Source organism: Macaca mulatta, chromosome 13 (assembly GCF_049350105.2).
Source record: "Macaca mulatta isolate MMU2019108-1 chromosome 13, T2T-MMU8v2.0, whole genome shotgun sequence".
NCBI classification, from domain to species: domain Eukaryota; kingdom Metazoa; phylum Chordata; class Mammalia; order Primates; family Cercopithecidae; genus Macaca; species Macaca mulatta.
Window position 1 is genome coordinate 50,595,988 of NC_133418.1, and position 19,359 is coordinate 50,615,346.

At 44.7% G+C, this 19,359-nt stretch overlaps 2 protein-coding genes across 9 annotated transcripts in view; one reads left to right on the top strand and one right to left on the bottom strand.

The window, feature by feature from the left end:
* The window catches only part of BOLA3 (bolA family member 3), a 190,764-nt gene that overhangs the window by 103,712 nt on the left and 67,693 nt on the right, over positions 1 to 19,359 (top strand). The window lies entirely within an intron of this gene.
* MTHFD2 (methylenetetrahydrofolate dehydrogenase (NADP+ dependent) 2, methenyltetrahydrofolate cyclohydrolase) lies at positions 728 to 18,267 on the bottom strand. Of its 2 annotated transcripts, none has more exons than XM_028832367.2 (8): positions 18,139 to 18,267; positions 10,761 to 10,945; positions 8,522 to 8,644; positions 7,591 to 7,743; positions 6,560 to 6,667; positions 5,042 to 5,134; positions 4,488 to 4,613; positions 728 to 1,943 (listed from the first exon to the last, which is right to left on the bottom strand). In XM_028832367.2, the coding sequence occupies exons 1-8, from the start codon at positions 18,237 to 18,239 to the stop codon at positions 1,780 to 1,782; spliced, it is 1,053 nt and encodes a 350-aa protein (XP_028688200.2). In that variant the 5' UTR covers positions 18,240 to 18,267; the 3' UTR covers positions 728 to 1,779. The 2 variants fall into 2 exon arrangements, with proteins under 2 accessions (XP_028688200.2, XP_028688201.1); XM_028832368.2 differs by having other exon boundaries at positions 17,531 to 18,267.

The window sequence follows — 19,359 nt, forward strand, 5'->3', positions numbered from 1 at the left end:
GGAGCTGCTTCTGCTTGCCTGAAAGCCAAAAGCCAAAATAGACAAGAAACCTACCTCAAGTATTTAACAGATTAAGCTCCTAGCTCGGCACAATCTGTTGGGATATAAGACTATAGGACAGGCCCAGTGCGGTGGCTCACACCTGTAATCCTAGCATTTTGGGAGGCTGAGGCAGGTGGATCACTTGAGGTCAGGAATTTGAGATCAGCCTGGTCAACGTGATGAAACCCCGTCTCTACTAAAAACACAAAAATTAGCAGGGCACGGTGGCATGCACCTGTAATCCCAGCTACTCAGGAGGGTGAGGCACAAGAATTGTTTGAACCCAAGAGGCAGAGGTTGCAGTGACCCGAGATCATGCCACTACACTCCAGCCTGGGCAACAGAGCGAGACTCAGTCTCAAAAAAAAAAAAAAGGCTGGAGAACGAGGCTGGTTTCGCCAAAGCTCTTTAAACCTCTGTTTGGGCGTGGGTGGCCCAGGCCTGTAATCCCAGCCCTCTGGGAGTCTGAGGCAAGAGGATTGATTGCTTGAGGCCAGGAGTTCAATATCAGCCCAGGCAACATAGCAAGACCCCATCTCTACAAAAAAAAAAAAAAAAAAAAGAAAGAAAAATTATCTATTTAAGGCTATAGGATTAAGTGTTACTGAATATAGGAATATCTACATTGATTAAATGAGAAAAAAACTCTGGTTCAGTCGCAACTAAGAGTCATAGGAAGACAGAATTTCAGAAATTCATACCACACCAGACAGATGTGTTTTATTAAAAAAGAAAAAAAAAAACCTTTAATCAGAAAATCTAATTAAATTCAATATTAACTCAAAATCTTAAAAAATTTATGGAAAAGTCAACAGGGTACATACATCACAGAAAAACAGGCAGTTGCTGACAGTTCTTTGGTGGAAAAGTAAGTTGCATACTTACCCATGCTGCCCAAATGATTATCAAGCTAAGTTTGTTTTTCAAAAATAGGTTTTAAGATACACCAAAGAAACTATACAAAAATTTAACAATGAAGTTAAAGTATATAGCAAAAGCCAAATATGACAACACACATGAATAATGTATAAAAGAAGCCTTTCAATCCTAGAAAACTAAAATGGGGAGAACTTACTGAAGGGTAACATATATAAAATGAGTACTAATAGCAAGGAATAATCCTAAACATTTTCCCAATGACTAAACCTCAAAAAGACAGCTTAGGAAAACGATTAACATGTAGTTTTTCTTTTTTCCTAGCCAATTCAGTTCTACTTAGATAAATCTGGTTACCAATCAATACACATATAAATTAGAGTAATTTTTTTTCTGCTCAATTACTACCATTTTTTCTTTTTCACCTTTTCCCTAATTTTCTCTAGCAGTACTTTTCCTTTGGTTTGATCAGTTGAACTCAAAAGGTTTGGTACCTAAAATGAGTATTCAACTGTTATTAGAATAGCACTTGGGAAATGCAATCCTAGAAAAGGCAAATGTGTAACCGAGTTTGACAAAGGGAAGCGTCCATTCTCCATATGGTAATGTCTCCCACATTAATCACTAGGTTAATGGCTGCTCCTGGCTAGATCACAGGACCCTGCATGATACTGGAATGCTCCCTGGTGAGGTACTGCAGAGGTATGTGCAGAAACACCCACCCATTTAAGCTTTCAATAAATACAAGGCATCATTTTAAACCATTTCAGTAGAATAAATAAAAAATATTGCATTTCTATTGGCCTGCTTTTCTTCTTGAGCTGGCCTGGAGTGCTGTTTGTGACATAGAAGACACAATAGTTAATTAGTGGCTACTCCAAGCTCTTTAGACTTCAGCACTTCTCGCTCTTCAAGCCTCAGCACCTTTTTTGCAGCAATAATGGTATTCTTCATTAGCATTGCCACTGTCATGGGGCCAACACCTCCAGGAACTGGAGTGATATACCCGGCTTTTTGTCTGACTCCTACATAGAAACAAGACAGGCAGGCTGCTTTAGTTATGGCAAAGGACATGTGTACTTTAATATATTATGAAACAAGCATGCAAGGAAGGAAAAAGTAACATACATAAGCATAAAACTCAAAAATCACATCTACATCATTCAAGGTTTTGTGAATACACTTGTAAAATAACATGCACATACAGAATTGTTCAAGGAATATTTATACATCTAAGTAACCTATAAAGAAATCTATTAAACATCTAGTAGGTTAACTGCGTGGGAGTTGTAAGTATAATAATAATAAGCATTACCTCAATAGCTGCCTACAGCATTTTATTAAGTATAATTTGTCCAAAGCAGAAAGCACAGTAATTTTTTAAAAGTGAGAAGTAAAAAAAAAAAAAAAATTACCCTAATGTTAAAGTGAAAATCCTTACATACCTAGGCATGGGTTTGACTGCTTTAATAAAAACAGAAAGCTAGGAATAGGATTATCAGCATAGGCCGGGTACAGTGGTTCATGCCTGTAACCCCAGCACTTTGGGGGACTGAGGCAGAGTGTGAGGTGGGGGAGATTGTTTGAGGCCAGGAGTTTGAAACCAGCCTAGGCAACACGGTGAAACCCCATCTCTACAAAAAATACAAAAATTAGCCAAGCAAGGTGACATGTGCCTATAGTACCAGCTACTCAGGAGGCTGAGGCAGGAGAACTGCTTAAGCCCAGGAGGCAGAGGCTGCAGTGAGCTGAGATCATGCTACTGTACTCCAGCCTGGGCAAAAGAGAGGGACCCTGTCTCAAAAAAAAAAAAAAAAAAGGAAAGAAAAAAAAAAGGATTATCAGCATATATTCAGATAAACATTCTATCTTAAGAACTGAAAGGAGAGGCCAGGTGCAGTGGCTCACACCTGTAATCCTAGCACTTTGAGAGGCTGAGGCAGGCAGATCACTTAAGGCCAGGAGTTCAAGACCAACCTGGTCAACAGAGCCAAACTCATCTCTACTGAAAATACAAAAAATTAGCCGGCGTGGTGGCACATGCCTGTAATCCTAGCTGCTCGGGTGGCTAAGGCAGGAGAATCACTTGAACCTGGGAAGCAGAGGTTGCAGTGAGCAGAAATCACGCCACTGTACTACAGCCTGGGCAACAGAGTGAGACTGCCTCTTAAAAAAAAAAAATAACTGAAGAGAGACATCTACTAGTATATTCTAGTATTTCAGGGGTATGGTTTTTTCCTGGACCATTTTAACTTTCTAGGCCTGTGATGTCTCAGTGTGAAAATGGGAACTCTCAACACTTTTTGGGAGACTCCATGGTTTATAAAAATCACTTCATCAAATTTTCAAACTTGTTAAAAGTCAAGAAATTGCTTGAATTATGAAGTAAGTTCTAAGGAAAAAAACAATTCCCTGAAAAGTTTATAACTGCTCTCCATCACTATGATGAAACAACTAAAATAATTCTAGAATGGCTGTAATTTTAAAAAGGTTTCTCTAATTCTTTTTTTTTTTTTTTTTTTGAGACGGAGTCTCGCTCTGTCACCCAGGCTGGAGTGCAGTGGCCAGATCTCAGCTCACTGCAAGCTCCGCCTCCCGGGTTCACGCCATTCTCCTGCCTCAGCCTCCCGAGTAGCTGGGACTACAGGCGCCCGCACCTCGCCCGGCTAGTTTTTTGTATTTTTTAGTAGAGACGGGGTTTCACCGTGTTAGCCAGGATGGTCTCGATCTCCTGACCTCGTGATCCACCCGTCTCAGCCTCCCAAAGTGCTGGGATTACAGGCTTGAGCCACCGCGCCCGGCCGGTTTCTCTAATTCTTATGAAAAGCATACTAAGGCCAGGTGCAGTGGCTCACACCTATAATCCCAGCACTTTGGAAGGCCAAGGTGGGAGGATCACTTGAGGAGTGATCAGACCAGCGTGGCCAACATGGCGAAACCCCGTCTCTACCAAAAATACAAAAAATTAGGTGGGCGTGGTGGCACATGCTTGTAATCCTGGCTACTGGGGAGGCTTGAAAGCACAAGAATTGCTTGAAGCTGTGAGGTGGAGGTTGCAGTGAGCCGAGATGGTGCCACTGCACTCCAGCCTGGGTGACAGAATGAGACTGTTTAAAAAAAGAAGAAAGAAAAAGAGAGACAGAAAGAAGAAAAAAGAAAGAAAGGAAAGGAAAGGAAGGAAGGAAGGAAGAGACAGAGAAAGAAAGAAAGACAGAAAGAAAAAAAGGAAAAGGAAAGAAGGGAGGGAGGGAGGAGGAAAGAGAAAGAAGAGGAAGATAGATGGATGGAGGGAGGGAGGGAGGGAGGGAGGGAGGGAGGGAAACGCATACGGACTAGGTGCAGTGACTCATACCTATAATCCCAACACTTTGGGAGTCCCAGCTACTCTGGAGGCTGAGGCAGAAGAATCGCCTGAACCTGGGAGGCAGAGGTTGCAGTGAGCCAAGATCACACCACTGCACTCCAGCCTGGGCAACAGAGTGAGACTCCCGTCTCAAAAAAAAAAGTAAATAATCTATTCTAAATGTCCATGAAAGGTAGTACTTTAAAAATAAAATTTTACCATTTACCTTCAAAATCCACATCTCCAACCAACTTGGGTTTGGCAGTTACAGGATCATGAACTCTATTTATTCCCACATCAATGACTGCTGCTCCTTCCTTGATCATATCTGCTGTGATCAGATTTGGAATACCTGGAAATGGAGAAAGGAAAAAAAGCTTAGTACTGAAAACAGTCTACCTGTCAGATTGTTGTCTAATTTCAATTTCAAGAGACCTAGAAGAACTAATTAACATGTTTTATTAAAACCTGTTAAAAATATTAACTAAGGAACCATTTACTTTTATTGTTTATTTTGGTTCCTGACAGGAAACAAAAGGAACCGTTTGAACTTTATACAGTAAATATTAATATAAATATTTTGAAGCTTTAGGAATAACATTCACCCATCCAGACTATAATGGAATGCTAGAAACCAGTATTCCAATCACAACTCTATCCTCATCTTTGTAGGCAGCTCAAAGAATCATCATGAGGGGAAGGATGAATAGTAGCTAGGCAGGCGAATTCTAAGATGAGGGGTACAACCTCCCCTTCCCTCCATTCACCTTGTGTTCTTACCTGCAGCAGATATTACAATATCTGCAAGAATTGTATGTTTCTTCAACTGCTCTTTGGGAGTATATCGATGAGATATTGTAACAGTGGCATCACCTAGAAAGAAAACAATAGATGTCTTGATTTCTGACACAAAGCTGGGACTGGATTAGGTCTCAACTAGTCAAGTCACTGTAGAAACTCAACAATAGTGCGGTGGCTCACGCCTGTAATCCCAGCACTTTGGGAGGTCAAGGTGGGCAGATCATGAGGTCAGGAGTTCAAGGCCAACCTGGCCAACATAGTGAAACCCCATCTCTACTAAAAATACAAAAATTAGCTGGGTGTGGTGGTGCATGGCTGTAATCACAGCTTTCTTGGGAGGCTGAGGCACGAGAATCACTTGAACCTGGGAGGTGGAGGTTGCAGTGAGCCAAGATTGTGCCACTGCACTCCAGCCTGGGCAACAGAGCAAGACTCCCTCTCCAAAAACAAACAAACAAAAAACTGACTTAATGGCTTGTGCCATATTTTCTGGACAGCTAATTGTCATTTACTTTTTTAAAATTAATACCTAATTTCATATAGCTTTAAACCATTGGTCCTAGCTCGACTGTTTTTTTTTTTTTTGAGACGGAGTCTCGCTGTGTCGCCCAGGCTGGAGTGCAGTGGCGCGATCTCGGCTCACTGCAAGCTCCGCCTCCCGGGTTCACGCCATTCTCCCGCCTCAGCCTCCGAGTAGCTGGGACTACAGGCGCCCGCCACCACGCCCGGCTAGTTTTTTGTATTTTTAGTAGAGACGGGGTTTCACCATGTTAACCAGGATGGTCTCGATCTCCTGACCTCGTGATCCACCCGTCTCGGCCTCCCAAAGTGCTGGGATTACAGGCTTGAGCCACTGCGCCCGGCAGCTCGACTGTTTTGAGTCATATAATTAAATTTATTCATCGTATTTTTAAAGCCTTTCAAGAATTTTACCTTTTCTAAGCAAAATATCACTAGAATTACTCAAGGTTGTTTTAAGTATGTTGAAGATTGTTGAAAGTATAGTTTTGCCATTATTTCTGATATAATCATGTAAGGTCATTATTACAATAATTATGTGATAACAGATTCACGAGGCTTTACCTTAGAACCAATTAACAGAACTTGACAGGACACATTACAGTCATATCAATTCAATCCTTTGCAACGGCTTAAGATTTTTTCCACTAAATGACACAGTATCTTTGAATAAGAACTGCTCCTTAGCTCCAGCTATCAAAGCTATAGCTGAAATTTTCTAATTGCCTATAATCATGCTTATACTCAAAACTTAAGTTTATTTCTGAAGCTAGTTACATGATACATGAATAATAAAGAAACTCAGGCGACACTGGGTGCAGCTTCTCTACAAAGGTTACTCCCTGAATTATCTGTTAACAAAATTTCAACAAATACAAAGTATAACACAGTTAATACTTCCAAAAATGCACAGGATGGCTTCTGAGAGTTCTTACATGGGGAAAAAAGGACAGTGTTCCCTGAAAGCAATTTCCTTACCTCCGGGACGTTCATGCGCCCCATCTGTGTGCAGTAACATTGCAATGGGCATTCCAACATTTTTTGACCTTCCAGCCACAACCACATTCTTCCCTAAGGTTGGAATACCTATAAAAATATATGTGTTTACATTAAAAGTAGTGCCAGTCCAAAGCAAAACAAAGTCAGATGGCCTAGAACATGAAGCCAATTTTGATAGTGAAGTCACTGAGCTTACTGCCTCATCAGTCAACTGGAGCTGTAACTTGCTACACATAAGGGCTAAAAGAAAACAGGAGAAAGCATACTATAGGCTACAAAATGTTACAGGAATGTGCACTGTCACCACTATTAAATCTTAAATTTCCTTCACTGAGGGCTGGGGTGGTGGCTCACACCTGTAATCCCAGCAGGAGGTTGGATTGCTTGAGGCCAGGGAGGCTAAGGTAGGAGAACTGCCTGAGGCCAGGAGTTTGAGACCAGCCTGGCAGCATGGTGAAACCTTTGACTCTTAAAGAAAAGATTAAAAAGAAAAAAGAAAGTTTCCCTCACCGAGGCTTCCAGATTAAAAGCAAAAACTGTCATAGGCAACTGTTAAGGGCAGGCACGATGGATCATGCCTCTAATCCTAGTACTTTGGGAGGTGAGGGGGCGGATCACTTGAGGTTAGTTCGAGACCAGCTTGGCCAATGTGGTGAAACCTGTCTCTACTAGAAATTAAAAAATTAGCTGGGCATGGTGGCGTGTGCCTGTAGTCCCAGCTACTCAGGAGGCTGAGGCACAAGAATCACTTGAACCCAGGAGGTGGAGGCTGCAATGAGCCAAGATTGCGCCTCTGCACTCCAGCCTGGGTCACAGAGCAAGACCCTGTCTCAAAACAAACAAAAAAAAACCAAAAAAAAAAAAACTGTTAAGAGAGGTAAACTCTGGGGAGTATGACTAGAGGATATGGGGTGGGGTTTCCACTCTTTGGGACTGTATTATGAGTTTTTACCATTTGCAGGTACTACTTTTATAATATTAACAGACATACAATTCTGGGATATACCTACCAGTTCGCTTAATTATTTCCCAAACACCCCATGGGGTAGCCGGTAACATGGAATACTGGTCCAAACACATTCGCCCTACATTAATTACATGAAAGCCATCAACATCCTTGTCTGGAGAAACAGCATTGCAGATCTTTCTCTCATCAATATGCTCTGAAAAAGAAATCGGCAGTTGCCTTAAATCACCACCTCACAGTCAGCACTGCCTGACTCCAGCTTATCTGCTTCCTCAAGGAAATCCATTCTTCTACAGCTTGCCTCCGAGATGTACTTCATCTGCATGGAAGGAACTCGCATAAGCAAAGCCAAACACCAATAGCAAAGCCAGTATCATCTCTCAGTTGCTTCCCTCCACTGTCCTTTATATCAAGACCCCAATACTAAATCAAGGGGTAATGGGTATTCTGAGTTGGTCTGTCCCATTCTAATAAAATATTCACTCTTTTGCGTTTACTTTGCCTTTAAGCCAAATCCACATGAAGAGCCAGGTGTATAAAATAACAAGGCCTTTTTACTCCTCAGAAATCATTTTAGGTAGGGCATGGTAGTTCATGCCTGTAATTCCAGCACTTGGGAAGCACGGAGTCCAAGACCAGCCCAGGCAACACAGAAAGACTTCCATTTCTAGGAAAAATATAAAAAGTAGCTGGGCATGGTGGCACACACCTATAGTCCTAGCTATGTGGGAGGCTGAGGCAGGAGGATCCCTTGAACCCAGGAGCTTGAGCATGCAATAAGCTATGATTGTACTATTGCACTCCAGCCTGGGTGACAGAGTGAGACAAGGAAAGGAGAGGGAGAGGGAGGGGGAGGGAGAGGCAGAGAGGGAGGGAGAGGCAGAGAGGGAGGGAGAGGAAGAGAGGGAGGGAGAGGGGGAGGGGGAGGAGCAGAAGCAGCAGCAATCATTTAAATGGTAGAGTCCAAAACTCACCTGGAAGAGGCAGCTGAACAAGGAGGCCATCTACATTATCATCATTATTCAGTTTATTGATTAAATTCAACAATTCTTCCTCTGAAATTGAAGCTGGTTTCACAATTGTCTCACTGTTTATTCCTATTATAGGAAATTTTGAGGTTAAAAAAATTTTTGAGGCATTTAATGAGCACTGCTATGTTGCCTACCATACTTGGCTACCATACAGGTTTTGTATCATCACACCCATCCCTAGAAGCTGAAGTAGCTCAAGGAACCTAAAAAAGTAACTTCACAAATATATACACTAGAGAATACTAGCTTAACACATCCTGTATACCTCATTCTATGCAATCCTCATTAACCTTATTTTACAGACAGACTGAGGCTCAGAGAGATTTAAAAATAAGCGAGCTAGGCCAGGCGCGTGGCTCATGCCTGTAATCCCAGCACTTTGGGAGGCCAAGACCGGCGGATCATGGGGTCAGGAGATGGAGACCATCCTGGCTAACACGGTGAAAACCCGTCTCTACTAAAAATACAAAACATTCGCCGGGCATGGTGGTGGGTGCCTGTAGTCCCAGCTACTCAGTAGGCTGAGGCAGGAGAATCGCTTGAACCTGGGAGGTGGGAGTTGCAGTGAGCTGAGATCTCACCACTGCATTCCAGCCGGCTCAACAGAGCAAGCAAGACTCATGTCTAAATAAATAACTAAATAAGCGAGCTGGCCGGGCGCGGTGGCTCAAGCCTGTAATCCCAGCACTTTGGGAGGCCGAGACGGGCGGATCACGAGGTCAGGAGATCGAGACCATCCTGGCTAACACGGTGAAACCCCGTCTCTACTAAAAAATACAAAAAACTAGCCGGGCGAGGTGGCGGGCAACTGTAGTCCCAGCTACTCGAGAGGCTGAGGCAGGAGAATGGCATAAACCCAGGAGGCAGAGCTTGCAGTGAGCTGAGATCCGGCCACTGCACTCCAGCCTGGGCCACAAAGCGAGACTCCGTCTCAAAAAAAATAAATAAATAAATAAAAAATAAAAAATAAAAATAAGCGAGCTAATAATACAGCCAGTCTTTCTGGTTTCAAAATCCATGCTCTTTTTTTCTGCACCACACTATCTCCCAATGTCTTAAAATGCCATGGCTTGGCCAGGCACAGTGGCTCACGCCTGTAATCCCAGCACTTTGGGAGGCCGAGGCGGGCGGATCACCTGAGGTCGGGGAGTTTGACAGCAGCCTGACCAACAGGGAGAAACCCCATCTCAACTGAAAATACAAAATTGGCCAGGCATGGTGGCGCACGCCTGTAATCCCGGCTACTCGGGAGGCTGAGGCAGGAGGTGGAGGTTGTGGAGAGCCGAGACTGCGCCATTGTCCTCCGGCCTGGGCAACGAGAGAGAAACACCATCTCAAAAAAAAACAAAAAGCCATGGCTTGCCATTTTCTAGAAGTTTCTAAAGGCTTTCCATTAAAAGAGCAGGAGGCCTCAATCCTCAATGGTAAAGAATAGAGGAAACCACGGGCTCACAGGCCAGTAACCCCTCCCAGCCATGCCAGTGGTTTCACAGCCCTTCAGAAGGAAAGGCCACCTGCTGCTCATGCTCAGACCACGGGCCCACAGATGGGCAGGCAGAGGCATATCTGAGTCTGCCCACCCACCTCTTGTCCACAGACACATAGTAATCTGTGGTACCATGAGGCCTAGAACACAAACCCCATCATCCAGACCCGAACTGCTTCTAAACTGCACGTTTGGCTTTAGAACCAATCGGTGAAGAACTTGAAAGCTCTTTCCCAGAAGTCAAGAGTCATTTCCTTCAAATCTATGACTGTGTTCCTGACCTCATCACTGAGATCTCCTAATACTGTATTGTTCAATCATGCCCCCTAAGCCTCTAAGGCTTTAAACTGCAAACACTCGAACACCTCTGCTGGAGACCCATTATTGCTCAAGGAAAGCAAATGTAAAATGTATTCAGGGTCACCTATCAAATGGAAAGACTAAGAACAGAACGTGCCTTATATTCTTTCCAGAAGCCACAGAGAATACCAACCAGTAAGTATCTCCTGTCCTAGTCTATAAACCCCGAAAGATACAGTCTGATTTCCTATGACAAAGTTTTGGGATACAGTTCAATCACATTAGCCTCCTCTGCTTGGGTTTCCTAATCAGAAAAAAGAAATCATAAATTACAATGGACTTTGCCTCATATAAACCTCAACTGAACAGCATTCGAGGTCTCAAAAGGACACATACCCACATCTGCAGCTGCCCTGGTTTTGTTGAGGACGTAGGAGTGACTTGCAGGATTCTCGCCAACCAGGATCACGCTCAGGTGTGGCCGCTTGTTGCCTGAGGCCACCCACTCTTCTACCTCCTGCCGCACTTCCTGCTTGATCTCCTGGGCCAGTTTCCTTCCAGAAATGACAACAGCTTCATTTCTGCAGAAGGCAACAGAGTCACAAAACCAAATAACTTGAATTTTTATAAAAACGAAAATTCTGCCAGGTGTAGTGGCTTATGCCCGTAATCCCAGCACTTCAGGAGGCCAGGGCGGGAAGATGGCTTGAGCCCAGGAGTTTGAGACCAGGCTGGGCAACAAGGCAAAACCCCTGTCTCTGCTAAAGAAATAAATATATCCAGCTACATATGGAGGGGGATAAAGTTGATGAAGCTCAGAGTTTAAGTGACTGACAGCTAGTGCTTGGTCAAGCTGAGTCTCACATCAGTTTGGGCTCTTAACTGCTACACCACCCTGAGCCCTGATCATTACTAAGTTTTTTACAGTTTTAATTTGCAGTTGTGTGACCCCTCACCATGAGGTTAAATAGTTCTTCTTATCTGCTTATATGCCATTTGTAGTTCGTGTTTTGCCCCTGTTGTTAGCAGCCAGGCATGTATTTCAAATCATTTCCCAGTCAATTGACTTCATTTTTATGGTGCTTTTAAATAGATAAATTATATTCTGTAGTTGAATAAACAAACAATATCAGGCCAGGCGTGGTGGCTCACATTTGTAATCCCAGCATTTTGGGAGGCTGAGGAGGGCAGATCACGAGGTAAGGAGTTTGAGACCAGCCTGGCCAACACAGTGAAACCTCGTCTCTACTAAAAATACAAAAATTAGTTGGGTGTGGTGGTGGACGCCTGTAATCCCAGCTACTCAGGGGGCTGAGGCAGGAGAATCACTTGAACCCGGGAGGCAGAGGTTGCAGTGAGCTGAGATTATGCCACTGCACTCCAGCCTGGGTGACAGAGCTAGACTCTGTCTCAAAAACAAACAAACAAACAATATACTGGACAAGTCAAACATCAAAATGAATACCACTCCCCGCAGTCCCTTCTGGGGAAGACTTTCCTGGTAAGAATAGGGGCAGGACAGGGCAGGGCAGGGGACTGGAGGAAGCTCCTTCTCACAGTTGGCAATGTGCTCTTCCCAGGGACCCCACCACATCATCCAAAGCTGACAGACCAGGAGTGAGTATCTGACGCCAAGGGCAACCAACAATCTCTAGGCTGCCCAGTGGTCCAGTTGGTGCAAAAGCTTAGCTCAACAGAGCAGTGAGAGTTAGCTGAACCAGTAAGAGCTCGTCCCTGAGGCAGTTCAAACTAGAACCACAGAACATAGACAGAAAGAAGAGACAGAATAGTCACACCAATGGGAGACAACAGGATAAGAAATCAAAAAACTGTTGCTGGGGTGGGGAGCAAGAAGAAAAATCAGGATCTAGAAGAACCTCCAGTTCCCAAAACCACGTTCAGCTGAGCGAAAGGCTGTGTCTTCCCAAAGCGAACTGCTTATGCAGCTCTTCCCGGGTTCCATGAAGCCCAAATATGGAACAGTCCCAGTTTTCCTATTTTCACACGTCCTTACAATAAAGTGCCCATTACTTAAAGATGAGCATCTGGCCCAGCGCGATGACTCATGCCTGTAATCCCAGCACTTTAGGAGACCGAGGCGGGTGGATTGCCTGAGGTCAGGACTTCGAGACCAGCCTGGTCAACATGGCGAAAACCCCTCTCTGCTAAAAATGCAAAAATTAGCTGGGCATGGTGGCACATGCCTGTAATCCCAGCTACTCGGGAGGCTAAGGCAGGAGAATCGCATGAACCCAGGAGGCAGAGGTTACAGTGAGCTGATATCGCCCCACTGCACTCTAGCCTGGGAAACACAGGAAGACTCCATCTCAAAATAAAATAAAATAAAATATAAAAATAAAATAAAATAAAATGAGCATCTCTTCCGTAAGTAAAATGATCCCATTTGAAAAAGCCTTTCCCGGCCGGGCGCGGTGGCTCAAGCCTGTAATCCCAGCACTTTGGGAGGCCGAGACGGGCGGATCACGAGGTCAGGAGATCGAGACCATCCTGGCTAACACAATGAAACCCCGTCTCCACTAAAACTACAAAAAAATTAGCCGGGCGTGGTGGCGGCGCCTGTAGTCCCAGCTACTCGGGAGGCTGAGGCAGGAGAATGGCGGGAACCCGGGAGGCGGAGCTTGCAGTGAGCCGAGATCACGCCACTGCACTCCAGCCTGGGTGACAGAGCGAGACTCCGCCTCAAAAAAAAAAAAGAAAAAGCCTTTCCCTTTAGATCTCTGTCCTTGCTGTCATGAAGACTGCTCTAACCTCAAGACCAACGAAGCAATCTCCTCTTTATTCTAAAACCTAACATCAAGGTACTGAATAACCTATAGGGTCAGATAAAATTAATTCTCAAGATAACTGCTAATTTATTTATTTATTTATTTTGAGACAAGAGTCTTGCTCTGTTGCCCAGGCTGGAGTGCAGTGGCATGATCTCAGCTCACTGCAGCCTCCCAGGTTTATGCAATTCTCCAGCTTCTGCCTCCTGAGTAGCTGAGAATACAGGCACCCACCACTGCACCCAGGCAGTAACTGCTAATTTAAATGGGATTTTAAAGCATTCACAATCTTTAGGCCTTCAATAAGTGCTTTTTATTGCATTATGATTAAATACCAACTTCAAACCAAATCTCAATATCTTAGATATAATGCAATAATCTTATATCTAAACTTAATCTTAATCTGTATTGCATCTTGTGAAGTATTCAGTTATTATAATCTGGCTGGGCACGGTGGCTCATGCCTGTAATCCCAGCATTTTGGGAAGCCAAGGCGGGCATATCACTTGAGGTCAGGAGTTCAAGACCAGCCTGGCCAACATGGCGAAACCCCACTTCTACTAAATATACAAAAATTTGCCAGGCATGGTGGCAGAAGCCTGTAATTGTAATCTCAGTTACTCGGGAGCTGAGGTAGGAGAGTATCTTGAACCCAGGAGGCATAGGTTGCAGTGAGCCGAGATCCCACCACTGCACTCCAACCTGTGTGACAGAGCAAGACTCCATCTCAAAAAAAGAAAAAAGCTATCATAATCTTAAGCAAATCAAATACTTTTACCCAGATTTTACATAATGATACTAGCATGGCACAACATATAATAGCATTTAATTATACCCATGGTATATGAAAAAATTGAAAACATATTAATATTCACAATTCCATTTCAGAATTAGAGTCGAAGGGGACTTCATTAAAAGGGTTTTGCAGGCTGGGCGCAGTGGCTCACATCTGTAATCCCAACACTTTGGGAGGCCAAGGCGGGCAGATCACGAGGTCAGGAGATTGAGACCATCCTGGCTCCCATGGTGAAACCCTCTCTACTAAAAACACAAAAAATTAGCCAGGCATGGTGGCATACACCTGTAGTCCCAGCTACCTGGGAGGCTGAGGCAGGAGAATCGATTGAACCCGGGAGACAGAGATTGCATTGAGCAGAGATTGCCGTGAGCAGAGATCGTGCCACTGCACTCCAGGCTGGGCAACAGATAGAGACTCTGTCTCAAAAAAAAAAAAAAAGAAAGAAAGAAAAAGACAGTGGGGGGTTTGCTGATACAAATATACCTGGCAACATTCCTGATTTATATTAGTACCTGGAATGCCCACCGCAGGCCAAAAATACATTCCTAATCCTGGAACACTACAGAGTGAAAGACTACTTTAAAAGGGCTTAGAACAGTCATTTATATTGAATGAAATAACAAACATATATAATGTGCCAGGCATATATGTTCAATAAAACTAATTTCTTATTCTTTTCTCTTCGTTTTGTATATATGTATATATACGCACACATACACACATATCCTTAAAATATACTTACACATACTCATAAGGAGATATATATAAGTATGTATACTATATGTATATATAAATACTCAGTGAGAATGACTTAGCTTGCACCTCATAAAAATTTCTTTTGAAAGCAGTAAACTTAGAGAAAATGGTATGAGCACATTCAGATAAAATCATATACTAAAGTTAAGGACACAGGGTTCTGGGAAAAGCCAGTGTTCCAAGTCCCCAACTTTGCTTCCAAAAGCAGGTTCTTGATGTTATGCCAATTTGCTTAAAAAAAAAAAAAAAAAGAAAAGAAAAAGAAAGAATGAAAAACAGTCAAAGAGTAACAAGAATCAAAAACAAAGTCACTTGCAATGAGTATCTTTCATAGTAAAACTGTCAGCCCTCCTCTGCTTCCCACAACCCTGCAAAATGTGAAATACAGCCTTGGGAGTGAGTCATTAACTAATTTACCATCATCTCTTTTGCCAAGGGGCAGATTAACTACTACCCCAAAATAAACAGGGAAATGGAAAGTCAGCTAAGTCCCACGGGGAATCCAAAATTGTAACTATATTAGCTAGCAGTTATCCCAGAATTAAATGCGTTCACAGATGTGTTTAGAAAAAATTCCCAGGGCTGGTCATGGTGGCACAAGACTTGTAATCCCAGCATTTTGGGAGGCCAAGTTCAAGCCTAGCATGGGCAACATGGCGAGACCCCATCTCTACTAAAAGTTAAAAAAAAAAAAATTAGCCAGGCATGGTGGTATGCTCCTGGGGTCCCAGTTACTCAGGAAGCTGAGGTGGGAGGATCACTTGAGCCCAGGAGGTCAAGGCTGCAGTAAGCCATGATTGCACCACTGCACTCCAACCTCACCAAGAGAGAAATTCCCCTGCCAAAAAAAAAAAATACATAAAAAAGAAAAATTCCCATTAAAATACGTAATCAACAGAATAGGAAGAAGTCAAGAGGACTGTTCAAATAAAATCCAAAACTGTGGCTCACGCCTGTAATCCCAACATTTCGGGAGGCCAAGGCGGGTGGATCACTTGCGGTCAGGAGGTCGAGACCAGCCTGGCCATCATGGTGAAACCCCGTCTCTACTAAAAATACAAAAATTAGCAGGGCATGGTAGTGTGCGCCTATAGTCCCAGCTGTTTGGGAGGCTGAGATAGGAGAACAGCTTGAACCCAGGAAGGAGGCAAGAGGTTGCAGTGAGCGAAGATTGCACCATTGCACTCCAGCCTGGGCAACAAAGTGAGACTCCGTCTCAAAAAATAAAATAAAATTCAAAACTAAAATCCAAGTGAGTAGCATCTTCACTTTCCTTTTAATTCAACAGCTTACAGTACTGTAATTTTCCATGATAAATTAGTATCAGGGCATTTTACAATTCATAATCAAGTGATTTAGGGAAGAGTTGTTATCAATTATTAATGGGAAAAGTAATGAGTGAAGGAAGACACAAGGGAAAATGGAACAAACATCTATTAAACACTAGGTGTTTTGCTTAGACTTTAACATATATTACTCTGTCACCTTGGGACTATTATAATAACACTGTTATACAGAAGATGAAACTGAGGATAGTAGAAACAAGATTCAAAGGCAAATTCTGCCTCTAAAGTCCATTGACTTCATAACCCCAGTCTCCTAGGCTACAATTTCTCCAACCATAGGTTTATGTTCCTGAAACTCTCATACCAACCAACAAAGAAAAAAAAAAAAAGGAATGCAGACTCATATTTTCAAAAAGATACATTTTAAAAATAAGCAGTGTTTAAAAATAAGCAGTAGTAAGAAGGCAATATGTGGGAACTGTAAATAGCAAATGTGCAGTACAGATAATATGGATTGCTTTCAGAGATGTGGATGAAGCTTACTGTTCTTTCTGAAAGGTAGCGAAAAGAGCATTTGTTATTGGAGAGTGTTGGCAAACTGGCCCAGTTCTTTAGTGAGTGAGAGCATCTTTATAAATCTCTTTTGGACCATGGAAGCCTAGGAAAGGTCTGGTCCACAGTCACATGAGGCCAGCACTCAGGAAGAGAGGGGGAGAGAACACACAGTAACGAAAGATGGGGGAGGTCAGAGTCAGACCAGGGAAAACCCTGAAAGTCCCCTCCTACGTCTTCCTTCAAGAACTCATTGCTCCAACAAGCAGCGCCTTTGAAATATTTCTAACAGCATTTCTGCACTGACTGGAAATTACACACGTGTTCCGCCTCTTGTCAGGAACATGAGCTCCATTAAAAACAGTTTTTATCTCTGAATTCGCAAAGGTTGGCATAAAAAAATGTCTGGCACACAGTGAACGTTAGATGAAAAAAAGAAGGGGCTGATGTCATAAGGTGCAGGGCTCTAACAATGCCAACAATGCCAGCGCTCTAATGACCGACCAAATCACCTTCCCAAGGAAATCCAAAAATGCAAATAGAGCTTTTCCTTTCCTCCTCCCGGGTATATTTTTCCCAATTTGTTACTGTGGTAAAATTCACATAACCTAAATCTTACCACCTTTTTTTTTTTTTTTGAGACAAGGTCTCGCTTTGTCGCCCAGATTGGAGTGCAGTGGCGTAATCATGGCTCACTGCAGCCTCGAACTCCCGGGCTCAAGCGATTCTCGTGCCTCAGCCTCGGCGCGTGTCACCATGCCCGGCCCATCTTAACCATTTTTAAGTGCAGTTCTGTGGTATTAAATACGTTCGTATGTTGTGCAACCATCAGCACCATCCATCTCCAGAACTCTTCATCTTGTAAAACTGAAATTCTGCAAGTACCGCTGAAACGTGGGTACTTGTCACCCTCCATTCCCCCTTTCCCTAAGGCCCTGGGTGCCTCCTGGGTGTTTGTCACCTCTCTGTACGCAGCCTGGTACTGACCGGCTCGGGTGGGCTGCAGACAAATCCAGGGTGTCCAGAGTCCGTTCACGCTCCGGGCGGAGCGGCGGCAGCGCGGGCCACTCCCACTGCCGGAGGGAGGAGGGCGGCGCGGGGACCCCGAGCAAGTCGGCTCCGCGATTTCATCAGCTGCAGCAGCGCCCTCCGCCGCTAGGGTCCCTGCAAGGGACAGCTCGCCGAGGGCTGCTCTTTTGGAACCCTCGCCTGCTCTCCCCCGGACGACTCTCAGACAGGCGCGGCCGGCAGCTGTCGAAAGGCCCCGCGTAAACCGGCGCCTTCGCTCCGCACGCCACCCCCGCCACTCCCGCCGACTGTTCACGGGCCCCGGCGACGCCCCGAGTCGCGGAAGAGCGGCTCCCTCCGAAAGGCAGGCTTCGGGTCCCAGCCCTGCGCGCCGAGCAAGCGCCCCAGTCGAGGGCTGCGGCGGCACTCGGTGCCACGTCGCCTCGCCACACCCCTCGGCGGCCACCACTGCCGGGGCAGAGATGTTCGGGAAGGACTTCCCTCGGTGTCCCTCGGGGGCCCGGCGTGCCCCTCGCCCTCCGTTCCCCTCAGGTTTCCGCGCTGACCGAGCTCCCTGACCCTCTTACCGAACTGCCGCGAGGTGGAAGGGGCGAGGGCGAAGGGAGCAGCTGTGCGCGGGCTGCAGTAGCCGGGCAGCCAACGCGGACATGAAGGAAGTTGCAGCCATAGCCCGCGCCGGTGACCGCGCCGGGAAGGAAACGCGCGCGCGGGCCACGCGGTTATACTGCGGCCTCGTAGCAGGCCCCGCCTCCCTCCGCCACCCATTGGTCCCCGCCACACGCCACTGGCTGTCTGTTGAGCCAGCTGGAGCCGAAGGGGCCAACCGATTTTCTTTATTAAACGTAAGCGAAGTCCGAAAGAGCCCTGTTTTTGATTGGAGCAAGAAGAGCTTGGAGCGAGGTCCTGTAAGGCTCTGAAGCCTCGGCAACATGCTGTGAATGGCTGAGGAAGTCAAGCTCCTGCCTGTCGCCGCTAGTGTCACGGAAGCCCGGACAACACAAGAGAAAAGTTCATTCATTCATTCGTTGAACAATTATATGAGCGCCTACTGTGTGCCAAGCGCTGTAAAGGGTGGATGAAAAGACAACCTGATAGAATACCAATGAATAAAAGTAACAGGAAGTATGGAGTTAGAAAATCACCATTTAGCAAAATCATAGTAAAAACTGATTCAGAAGCAGCAATAGATGTCAAAACAACTGGGTGAAAGTTGGATAAGGAGCAAGATATTTACATATAGGGTTGCCAGATCTAGCAAATAAAGACACAGGATGCCCAATCAAATTAGAATTTTAGATAAACACTTTGGGGGGTCATATTTATACTTTATTTATGGCTTATCTGGAATTCAGATTCAACTGGGCTTCCTGTATTCTTTCCTGCAAACTTTTTGCATCGTCTCAAAGTATCTCTCCCACAAAGAAACTTAAGGGGGGCAGGGCGCGGTGGCTCACGCCTGTAATCCCCAGCACTTTGGGAGGCCAAGGCGCACGGATCACCTGAGGTCAGGAGTTCGAGACCAGCCTGGACAGCGTGTTGAAACCCCGTCTCTACTAAAAACACAAAAAAATTAGCTGAGCGTTGTGGCGGACGCTGTAATCCCAGCTACTGGGAGACTGAGGCACGAGAATCGCTTGAATCCGGGAGGCAGAGGTTGCAGTGAGCCGAGATTGCGCCACTGCACTTCAGCCCCGGCGACAGAGAGAGACTCTGTCTCAAAAAAAAAAAAAAAAAAAAAAGAATAGGAGAAACCAATCCTGTCAACACCTTGACCTTTTCTTCTAGCC

Bases quoted from the DNA above. Each gene is read 5' to 3' on its own strand.
- MTHFD2 (XM_028832367.2), bottom strand. From the start codon at position 18,239: ATGGCTGCAACTTCCTTCATGTCCGCGTTGGCTGCCCGGCTACTGCAG. The intron at 6,668-7,590 runs GTAGGTATATCC...ATATTTTTATAG, and splicing joins GGAAATAATTAAGCGAACTG to GTATTCCAACCTTAGGGAAG. The intron at 5,135-6,559 runs GTAAGGAAATTG...TTTTCTTTCTAG, and splicing joins GGCGCATGAACGTCCCGGAG to GTGATGCCACTGTTACAATA.